The following is an 11622-nucleotide window of genomic DNA, read 5'->3' on the forward strand; positions in this document are numbered from 1 at the left end:
CTTAACATGGAAAATGGCTGACTTGGATGCAGGAATAATCTAGTCACTTGGTAATGGAAAAAGGGTGAACAGACTCAATGGATTGCTGGCTTGTCTCTTGGCTCCCCCGTGTGGTGTAATTTAAGATTGCAGATCATTTCTGAACAATTAGTATGGGCTACAATGGTCATCAGTGAAAAACAATAATTGACACAGGAGTCCACAATGGCAAAAATGATCATTTTAGTTTTAACTGAACCCTGAATAAAAGTAGCTTTTACAGTAACATTGCTAATATTGAGCAATAGGTGGTACCATACAACACAAACTTTTTTCTCAAGCAAGCTGCAACATCATGATCATACAGTTACTGTTTCCTCAGAAACATTAGTATGACGTGCATCCAGTCAGTCCAGGAGACTTCGATTGTAGGCAATTGACATTCTGCTAAGGCAGCAATTAAGACTGGCACCATAATGTTGGTGTATTCAGTGTTTGAGCCAGTCAATGAAGCCATCACTATGGTAGGCTTAAACAGGTTATATAGTAAAGGTAACCTTTTGTTAAAGCCCTGAAGTCAGGCTTGATGCCTGTGTTGAGGCTGAACAGACAAAGCATACTGCTGTTTTCCATGGCACAACAGATGTAAAAAAAAAAAAAATCCTGATGCAAATGGCTTCTTTAGGATGGATAAAGGAATTAAGTTTGAGACTTCCTGTGAGTAAGTTGGCTAACAAAAGTAAGGTTAACACTACTGAGTTGATGAACCGAGTGCGGTGGAGCAGAAGCCTACTACCTTAAGCATGCGCCCTAATGATGACAGTAAGCACTTGCTGCTGGCTCTATGAACCCCCACAGTCTTTTCTTTCAATGGTGTCCACCTTCAGGGTTACCCATTTAGTCTTCTCCCTGTTTTCTGTTCTTCTGTTTTGTTCGGTTTCCGACTGAATGCTGATTCACACCCCAGTTTCAACTTCTCCTCTTCCTGATAATGACAAGAATCACTGTCATTATTACAATGGCATGGCCAGGAGTAGGGTGACAGCTCACGGCTGTACCATGGCTTAGTGAGGGCCCAGACAGAGTTTTCCACCAGCACACATCTCTCTGTTTTTTGAAGGTTTGTGTATGAGCGTATGTATGTGTGTCATCCTATTAGCCTTGGCTCTATGCTGATTAAGAACTTAATTAGCATTGTACTCGATTAAGTACCTATGGTGTGATGCTAATATGCTAACTCAAAGAAACAGGCAGGTAGACATTCCCTTGGCCGTAAAACAAAACATTAACAGCAAGGCTAATAACAAGGCTTCGAGAGACTACATTGCAGCTCATGCAGACGTTAGGCAACTGATAAAAGGAAGAAAAACAGGGGGAAAGCTGTGGTTAGCCTGTACGTAGTGATCAACATTTCTATGCTAAACACCAACAAGCAAGAAAAGATGATGCAAGAGTTTAGGGTAAAGAATCACTCTCTCTCTCACACACACACACACACACACACACACACACACACACACACACACACACACACACACACACACACTGCATTCAAAAAGGTCACACATTCGTTTGCAAAAGTTAGGAAAAGATGCATGGGCACACACTGTATGAACACATTCATGTATACACACATTAGAGCAGTGGCCAATGTCTGTCTGTCTGTCTGTCTAGCTCTGAGAAGAGCAGTGCTGATTAGTGTGAAAGATAATATGGAATTGTGCTGTACAGTGTGCGGCAGGATGTGCAGTGTGTTTGTCCTATCAGTGCTGTGAAGGTCAACACACTCAGACACTACGCGACAGTGTGAGAGCGTGTGCCTGTTAAGTGTGTGTGTGTGTGTTGTGTGTGTGTGTGTGTGTGTGTGTGTGTGTGTGTGTTTGAGGTAAAGTAAATCAAGAGGCTTTTCTAAATGTGCACCAGTAGTGGCTGGGTCTCGCTATCGGGGGGCTCACCCTCAGGGGGGGGCAGCTGGTACACCATGCAGAGAGAGGAGTAAAGGCAGCCCACGAATGACATCAGGCTTGCAAAGTACATCACTCCCTGGGCCCCACCCACCAGTGAGGTCAGAGGTCCCATCGCCACAGAGACCAGGATCTGAGCCAGGAAATACTGGCAGCTGAGCAGAGAGATGTCCACCCCCATCCCTCGTCTGGTCCCTTCCTCTGATGAGCCACAAAACTGAAGGACACATGCAAAAAGTTTAGGGAGGATCAATCTATGAAGTGCATCACAAATCACTACAGCACTGATGAGTTGCAACTTGCTGAGAGTTAAATGAGAAGAATGGGCCTCATTCACATAATTCACAAAGATTCTGGTTTTCGTATTTGGGATCTTCAATTATGTCCTATGCTCCACCCTCTTAAGATTTTCATTTGGGCATTTTTCAATTTTCGCAACTTTTATTTTCAATTTCTTTGTGCACACAGCCCTGCAGTCTCATGTCCTTTTATGGTGATTGGCAGTGCGTTTACCTGGTAATTAGGATCAACTAGCAACTGGAACATGCTTTCAATTTAAAAAGGACAATGGGATTCATCATTTCAAGAACACAGGTGCAAACAATTCTGCAATTTAAAAACACACCATGAATCTAAGGTAGACTTTTCTTAGAACAAATTTAAGAATACCTTTAGGAAGATATTGGTGAATGAGGCCCATTGATACCACTTGTCTGTACGCTATATATCACGCTTCAGCCAGCATCTGGCTAAGTTACATTAATACTGGAATAAAACTTTAGTAACAGTCAGGCACATAACCCCCCCGTAATTGTTACACATACATTGTTGTACATTTGCTAAAAAACAAGACAGAACATGCTAAGTAGTGAGCTTTAGAGGTGCTGATAGGTGGATTGTATTACCCTGTTTCCAGTCTTTATGCTAAGCTCTGCTTTTTTTTCTCTTCTTTTAAAAAATAAAATCTATTTAATCATGCACTCTCATTGAGATTAAAACATGTTCCCAAGAGAGACCTGAGAACACGAAACAAGAACAAGAACAACAACAACAACAATGACTGCACCAGCTAACTGGCTGTTGGCTGTGACTTCATTTTTATTGCACTAACATGAGAGTGATATAAATCTTCTCATCTGACTCTCAGCCAATAAGCTAATTTCCTCAAATCTTTAAATATTACTTTGAGTTGATCCCAGTAAAATACTATAAAGCAACTCCAAGTTACACAAATGACATATCTCGATACTGACCTGAGGGTTCTGGTAGTATTCACACAGCAGAGAGTAAGGCAGCGTGCATAGAGAAGAGAAGAGCACCCCATAGGTGACGCAGAGAGAAAGTACCACATAGAGGTTGGTGGACAGTGTAGCCAGGCCCGTGCCCAAACCAAACGCCAGGTAGGCAAAAAAATATAGAGTGCGAACAGAGAAACGTTCCTCCAGTTTCTCCAATATGGCTGAAACCCAGAGAGAAACAGAAGGCACAAATGTTAGGCTTGCCAAGGAAAATTATTTAAAAACTAATTCCTGGTAAAATAACTGTTCCCTGCACAGAGCTGCAATAACATCCAAGACATGTGATAGTGAGTTTAGCTTACCTGAGTAGAAAGCAGCACTGAATGCATAGATGCACATGCCCCAGCAGCCCATGCTAACGCCGGCATTGTACCGTTTGTAAGCCTCAGAGTCGTGGGGTGCCTTGGGGTCTCCTTCAAACACAACTTCCCCCATGAAGTCAGTGTAGAAGAGCAGCATGCCTTCAAATGACAGCCAGCCTAGAGGGAACCAATTAGTATCAATTAGAACCAAGTGTCAACTCCATAAAATATTAAATACAAATCAGACGTTTTTTACATTGTTGCAGGGCTTTATGTGCTTTTACAACATTTAAATAGTGATGATTCTCACCCAGGAAATGATTAGTGCATAAACTCCGCAGAGAGGGAGGCATCCTGTAGATGGCTATACACAGCAGCTTCATTGACATCTTTGATTCTCCTGTGTCCACATTCTCACTCAGATCACTCTCATAGTGCACCCCATTCAGCAAAATGTTTGCAACCTTTAGAGACAAAATACAGACACGGCGTTAAAAAAAAAAAAGGTTTGGTGGCTACTGACTAAACAGCTTTTGTTGTTTTTTAAATGTTATGTGCCGACCTGCTGGCTGAAGGTCACTGTTCTCCTGCGTCCATTGTCCATCCCAACAATCTGAGTAGCCATGGGCTCCTCCATTAGTGCAAGACTCTGGGGTCGCTTCAGGATACCAGCAGAAGAGCGCCGATGTGACCCTGCACCGGGGTGAGCCCCAGCTGTGACCTGAGATTGTGCATCCCCCTGTGGCGCTTCCGCATCCTGAGCTTCCCCAGCTGGACGAGAGACAACATCAGCCTGGGTCTGTCCTGCAGGATGGCTCCCTGCCCCCTGTGTGGACTGGTCAGGAGGAGGGGAGTCCCCTGGAGGCAGGGGCGCAGTGCTGGAGTTGGATGCCAGGGCCTGTAGAGTCGGCTGACCTGTGTAGCAGTTTATGAGCACACTGTCTATATAGGAGGTTCCTAATGAAGAGGCAAAGTCATTGATGCCAGTGAGCGAGCTGTCCCTGCTAATAAAGCTGCCATATTTCGGAGTGAGGGGGCTCAGGGGCGATATGGGGCTTGTGAGGCCAGCACAGAGGCGTGCATTGGCACTGCAAGAATGGGCAAGGGGGTCCGAGTTATATGGGTGAGACTTTGAGAAGTTGTAGCTGTAAAGACCATCTTCGTCTTCCTCATAAAGTCCTAAAGCTGATCCTGGGGGAACAGGGGGAGAGGGAGGAAGAGGGAGGCTGGGGCTTTTTAGATGAGTTTTGCTGGAGTTTTTTTTCTTTGGTAGGGGGCGTTCGGGGATACTCAACAGAGTCATGGCTGTGGCGAACACCAAAGTGATACTCGTGAACATGTATATGACCCGCAGTTGACCTCCCATCGACCTTCCAAATTGTGTCTGGTCCCAGTTGATGCCACCCACAATGTAGCCAAATCCACCTCCTAGTCCTGCAGAGCAAGATAAAGAAACAAAACAAAAATTATTTGGGTAATGTCTTAAAGCTTTACTTATCTTACTTATTTTCAACAAATATACGCTATTACTTCTACTGTATAATGATAAAGTAAAAGTGTTTTCTTACCTGCCAGTAGTGCATGGATGTTCAGCCCCCGATCCTGGTCCTCTGGGCTGCACACATCCATCATGTAGGCATGGCTCGGGTTGTCGGCTGAATCAGCACTGAAGTCCATCAGAACCACACCACACACCGTGAGGACTATTCCCCACTTATGATTCGATGCCGTGTCCGCTATAACACCTCCAATGTCCCGCCCGTTCAGCACCAGGGTTAGACCAAACAGAGCCCCTATGAAGGAGGAAAGTAGAGTTCAACATGCATACATCATTAGACGGTCACTCGACTGATTTTACTGTCAATTTACTAGGAATGCAGAGCAGATGAATAATGTCATCTGTGGCTGTGGAGGAGCTTTGTCAAGTCAAAGAAAAATAGAGAGGAAACCTCTTATTTCGATCACGTCTGTCCCGGTCAATCTGATCACTATAAACAGACGAATATTATAACCATATTTATTTTATTTTTCTTTATTTCTAATGCAGATAACCAGATAATTTATTATACATGAATATAAAGTAATGAAACGAACAGCTTTGCTATTTACTGAATTGTATTGACTTTTTCAAACACTTTTCAAATTACTGTACACATTCAATTACTCTACTGTGTATAGTTGAAATACATTTTTATTTTACAGTACAGTACTGTAAAATAAAATAATATTATAATACTAGAATTAGGCTTGATCAGGTCTAAACAGCATTGTGCCTTTTTGCAAATACAATAACATCAGTGGTGACTATAGGCTACGAAGCCACAGCTTAATGTGGTTTCAGTGCCTTTCTAATTTTTTAACAGACCAGAAAATAAACTGTAGGATTTCTCCATATGTTGTCATGTATGATAAGAGCCCAAATGAACACTGTAAGTGGACTACTTGATAACTTTAAACAAATGATTTAAACAACATTTGTATAGGAATGATTCGGCGGCAAGCTTTTTGATCCCTACTATCTCAGCATGGACTTGGAGACTACGCATTTTTAACAGTAATTATTTACAACAGGGCTGTGGCGTTTGGGAGATATCCGCATTTACTAGGTGGGAAATGTGTAACAAAAGATTTGTATGGAGTTGCATTATGGGAAGTGTAGAAACTACTGTTTTTGCTTCATATTATGGAGAAAAAGTCTTAGCCTCTGTTGCTTCAGTTTTTCTCATAAGTCTCCCAACTTTACATAAGTACACTAATATACATACTTACATTTAGTATTGTACTTACTAAGCACAATATTAAATTTCTTACCAATAGCCAAGGCAAATATAAAGGGTCTCCTTCGTCCAAACCGGGATGTACAACGATCACTCCATGCTCCAAGGAAAGGCTGAACAAGGAATCCTTCAAGCCAAAAACAGAGGAGTGAGTTAGAGTCTTAAGTATTGCACACAATTAATGCTACTCAAAATCACACAATGATGCTTCACATATCTTTGCCGACCAGGTGTTCCTCTCCACGTGCTGTTCACTTACCCAGTATGGGGCTAATAAACCACACCAAACTGTAGAATTGATCAGGCAAGCCCATCTGTAGTAGCACGGGAGTCACATAAGCCGTTTCCATGGCATAACTAAATTCGATACCAAACAGGATGCAGCCGTTAAAGAGCAGCTCTTGGAAGGTACGTCTTGGGGGAAGCTCACTGAGGTCCAGCTGGTCCAGGGGACAGGGTGTGTTGGGCGGAGGAGGCGGTGAAGGTCTTATCAGCTTCCGACGTTTTGGCTGTCTTTGGAAGTTGTTGGCCCGGTGACTGAGGTGCCGAGTTGTGGACGTTGGGAAGCTGGCCGTTTTGGGGAGTGAGCTCCTCCAGAGACCTTCCTGAGCTGCGGACAACCTCCCTCCTGGACTGGCCAGAAGGGGGTCACTGGGGGTGCCCATGCCCGGAGAAGACATTTCTCTCAAGCCAGCTTACACTGCAGAATACAGAAGGGTGATACACATTGCCAGGTTACAACTTGTTTTGGGGTTGAGTTTTCATATTAGAGGTCATTCAAGATCATCACAATGTAGCAGCATGTGAGTAACTTAGTGCAGCTAATGGTTATGAAGTGCTCCCAAGAGGACACTGCAGTCATCGGCAGACAGCTGCGATGGCACAGCAATGATGGGCACGACGCACTGCAACCAATGCGCATGTTAGTGTTGTGCGCAAAGCCCATGTGCTCGGCGTGGCTGACTACAGCAGTGAAGCATGCGGCACTGCTCTCATGAAGCCTGTTTCCATTTTAATATTTCATGGAGGAATCTCAAACAGGACACAATGAAGCCGGTGGGGTTATAATGATGTCTTACAAGACAGTTAAAAGGATAACGTGTCGTTATCGCTTGAATTTAAACGAAACATTTGATCAATCCTTTATGTAGCTACGTAGCCCATCGATTGCTTTTTGCTTTTGGTTGGTCTTTTTTTCTAATGATCCTCGATATTATCCTCGACTTGGCATTTGTTCTTAATGTGAAGATCACACAGTCGACTTGAATGTGTTAGAAGATGAAGCAGGCGTGCAAGATTGAAACGTGAAAGATGATAATTACCTTATCGGGTTGGCTCTATTGCGGCATACTGTGTAGTAGACAAAGCATTATGATTTATAAAACAAAAACGTAGGATGAATTACAGGAGTCATGATTGTTGTTTTTTTTGTTTTTTTTCCTTTTCGTGTAGTCATCCCCCCGCTCTCTCCTCCGTCCCTTCTCCTTCCCCCTCTTCTCCTCTCCACCTTCGCCTCCTCCTCCCGGTCTCTGCCGTGACGTCAGGCCCCTCCCTACAACATCAGCACCGCAGACAGTCACAAAAAACACATCTGTCCACCACCTCGACCCATACAGTGCACTTCAAAACTGAATTTAGATGACAATAGTCCATGACTTGTCAATTTATTGTATTTTACTTTTGTGTAAATGTACACAAGCACTTTGTTGCTATCTATTTGTTAGATATTTGGTTCATAAAACTAAAACACATGCTTTACAGTTATTGGTGGAACAGATAATATGTAATATTAGGGGGTCCTCAGTTGTTTAACCCCTTAAACATCACACATTTGTTTTAAAATTGTAATGCTTAAATGTCCAAAGATACCAAATATGCAAGGCATATGGGGAAATGTGTATAATGTGAGGGACAAATACATCTATGATAATCATCAAAACGGTGTCTTAGTTTTCATATTTCACTGTATAAACATCATTGAGCTTTAAACATGAATACAATGATGTCAAATAGCGTAAAATAGCGTAAAATAAGACAAGTTACTTAAGGAGGAAAAACTGGATAAAATGATTTGAAATTGCTTTCTCTGTGTATAATTATGCAAACCATGCAAACATTTCTCACTTATATTCATGTCATTGGTCAGCAATTCAATTATTCACGCCTGTAGGCTACAAAGTGCCAGCATGCCTTGCCAAATAATTGATTAATAATTCCTATATGTTCAATCTGTGATCATTTAAAAATATATATAAATAAAGTCTTAATTACATGAATAAAATGTATAACGTCACAAAAAGTGCAAGTCATGCAAGACCAATAAATCCTAATTTGAAGTGTAAAATAAGAGGAAATGATCATTATAATTCCGCTTAAGATAATAGATATTTAACTTCTAGTCTCATTATTTTCAGTGTAGTGTTTTGGTGAATCTGTTCATTTATCGGTGAGGTTATACAAAAGTTTGTGTGCATCTTTTGCTCAGTGATAGTAAAACCAGCTGAGCATGTTTAGGTTAGATTAGCAATGATGGACAGACTGTGTAGAAAGGAGAGTTAGACATTTTGACTTGTTAGGAAAAGCACAGGTGAAACAAATTTCACTAACAAGCTGTGTCCCAGTAAACCCTGACAGTGAGCGAGGACCCTGAAACTACAGCTCACCTAAATAGAGAGTGTAGTTGGTTTTTTAATGTTATCAATTACACCTGTGCTTGTCCTGCTGTGACATGCAGTACATGCTACATAGACAGATATATATAATAATTCACAGAAGTTGACAGTAGTTTTCTATCCCATTAAAAATAGCCTAATATCACCCATCATCCATCATACCATTTAATTTTTATAAACTAAGACAGCATGCACTTGTGTTCCTATATAAATACTTAAGCGATAAGAAAGTTCTCCTCCGGCATTGAAAACTCCAGAAACCCCCTCTGGCACAGGCTTAAAGACATGTATGCTACTCTCCACAGGTTTGCTACAAGCTGACTTTGAAAAAGATCTGGTAATAATAATAATAATAATAATAATAATAATAATAATAATAATAATAATAATAATAATAATAATAATAATAATAATAATAATAATAAATTGTATTTATAGGCGCACTTTTCATTTGCGTAAACAAAACTCAAAGTGCTACAGAGTAAAAACGATGAGCAAAATATACATTGAAAAAAATAAAATAAAAACATTTGATAGACAAGACAACACTTTAAAATGGTTAAATTCTAGCAAAATGCTCTGTTAAAACGATGCGTTTTTAGGCCTGTTTTAAAAGCATCCACAGTCTGTGGCGTCCTCAGACGCTCAGGGAGAGCATCTCCCATGGTTTTGAGCTGGGTCCTGGGGGGACGGAGGAGGTTAGCCTTTACAGAACGGAGGTTTCTTGTGGAGGTTTGTGGCGTGAGCAGTTCTCTGAGGTAGGATGGAGCATTTCCGTGAATACACTGATGGGTGTAAAGGGAGATTTTATAATCAATCCTGAGTGAGACCGGGAGCCAGTGATTTGAGGATGGGTGTGATGTGTTCGTACTTTCACACTCTCATCAGGATCCTAGCAGCGCTGTTCTGGATGTATTGCAGCTTGTGGAAGTTTTTGCTAGGAATCCCTTTGAGAAGTGCGTTGCAGTAGTCAAGCCTAGAGGAGACAAAGGCATGGACAAGCTTTTCAGCATCTGACAGAGAGAGTGTGGGGCGGAGTTTGGCAATATGTTTGAGGTGGTAGAAGGAGTTCTTGCATGTTTGTCTGAAGTGGGCCTCAAAGGTCAGATGAGGATCCATTTTCACACCCAGATTGGTGATTGTTGATGAGAGTGGAATGTTCTGACGGGAGAAGGTGATGCAGGTTATGGAGGAGGACTGGACCTGATATGGGGTGCCAAGTAGAAGGGCTTCGGTTTTAGAGCTGTTTAATTGGAGGAAATTGTGCTTCATCCATGCCTCTATCTCCTCCAGGCAGGTGGTTAATGTGGATGATGGCAGAGGTGCAGAGGGGGTTGGGTTAGTTCTGATGTAGAGTTGTGTGTCATCAGCATAGCAATGGAACGATATTCCATGCCGGTTGATGACACGATCAAGGGGGGACATGTAGATGGTGAAAAGGGTGGGGCCCAGGACAAATCCTTGAGGGACACCACAGGTGACAGAGTGTGTTTGTGATTTTGACACTCCCAAGGTGACATGCTCAGTCCTCCCAGTGAGATATGAGGTGAACCAGTTTAGGGCCGAGTGAGAGAGTCCGATTGTGGAGTGAAGACGGTTGAGGAGGATGTCATGATCAACGGTATCAAACGCTGCAGTTAGATCAAGGAGGATGAGGAGAGATGGAGATCTGGCGTCAGCTGTCATCAGCAGATCGTTGGTGACCCTAACCAGGGCAGTTTCTGTACTGTGGCCAGGGTGAAAAACCAGACTGGAATTTTTCAAAGAGGTTATTGAAGTTGAGATGGTCCTGAATCTGAGAAGCAACTACTTTTTCCAGCACCTTGGATATAAATGGCAGGTTGGAGATGGGTCTGTAGTTGGCAAGGATATCTGGGTCTAAGGTGGGTTTTTTGAGGAGTGGTTTGATGACAGAAGTTTTTAAAGGGGATGGATAATGACCAGACTGGAGGGAGTGGTTTATCACTGTAGTGATGAGGGGACTTATGGCACAAATGTTAGATTTGACCAGGGCTGTGGGAAAGGGGTCCAGGGCACAGGTGGAGGGTTTCATCTTTTTGATGATGGCCTCAACCTCTTGCTGCGAGATGTCAGTGAGGTGGCAGCGGTTGACAGTCGGGACTGGCAGAGCAGCGGAGTTGGAGAGGAGAGAGCGGATGGTATCTACTTTTTTTCTGAAAAATGCGATGAAATTGTCATACTGCTCCTCTGTGGTGTCTTGGTGTAAGGGAGTTTGAGGTTTGAGGAGATGATTTACTGTGGAAAAAAGTTGCTTGGAGTTGCCAGGGCTATTGTTGATGATGTTGGAGTAAAAAAGTGACCGTGTGTCTCTGAGGGACTTTGCATAGGCCTTTTGGTGGTCTCAGTATGCCTGTCTGTGAACAGTGAGTCCTGAAGCCTTGAGGCGCCGCTCAAGGACACGCCCCGCTGTGTTCATCTTCCACAGCTCGCAGGTGTACCAGGGGACTGAGCGTGAGAATGTGACTGTTCTGGTTTTGACAGGGGCGTGGAGATCCAGGACACTGCTCAGAGATTTGTTGTAAAAGTCCACAGATTCATTGACTGATGTGAGATTTATAGCGGAGAGATGCTGGAGATCCGAGGTCTCCCTTCATTGTCTTTCTGGATAA

At 42.8% G+C, this 11622-nt stretch overlaps 1 protein-coding gene across 3 annotated transcripts; it reads right to left on the minus strand.

Annotated features, from left to right (window-relative positions):
• Positions 1-211: 211 nt before the first annotated feature.
• Positions 212-7804, minus strand: slc45a1 (solute carrier family 45 member 1). Of its 3 annotated transcripts, none has more exons than XM_029432083.1 (10): positions 7643-7804; positions 6580-7020; positions 6355-6447; positions 5112-5336; positions 4106-4977; positions 3854-4007; positions 3544-3720; positions 3197-3402; positions 2038-2160; positions 212-964 (listed from the first exon to the last, which is right to left on the minus strand). In XM_029432083.1, the coding sequence occupies exons 2-10, from the start codon at positions 6998-7000 to the stop codon at positions 869-871; spliced, it is 2367 nt and encodes a 788-aa protein (XP_029287943.1). In that variant the 5' UTR covers positions 7001-7020; positions 7643-7804; the 3' UTR covers positions 212-868. The 3 variants fall into 3 exon arrangements, with proteins under 3 accessions (XP_029287943.1, XP_029287942.1, XP_029287940.1); XM_029432082.1 differs by having other exon boundaries at positions 1935-2160; XM_029432080.1 differs by having other exon boundaries at positions 212-2160.
• Between the last annotated feature and the right edge of the window lie 3818 nt (positions 7805-11622).

This window comes from Cottoperca gobio, chromosome 5, assembly GCF_900634415.1.
Source record: "Cottoperca gobio chromosome 5, fCotGob3.1, whole genome shotgun sequence".
Lineage (NCBI taxonomy): Eukaryota > Metazoa > Chordata > Actinopteri > Perciformes > Bovichtidae > Cottoperca > Cottoperca gobio.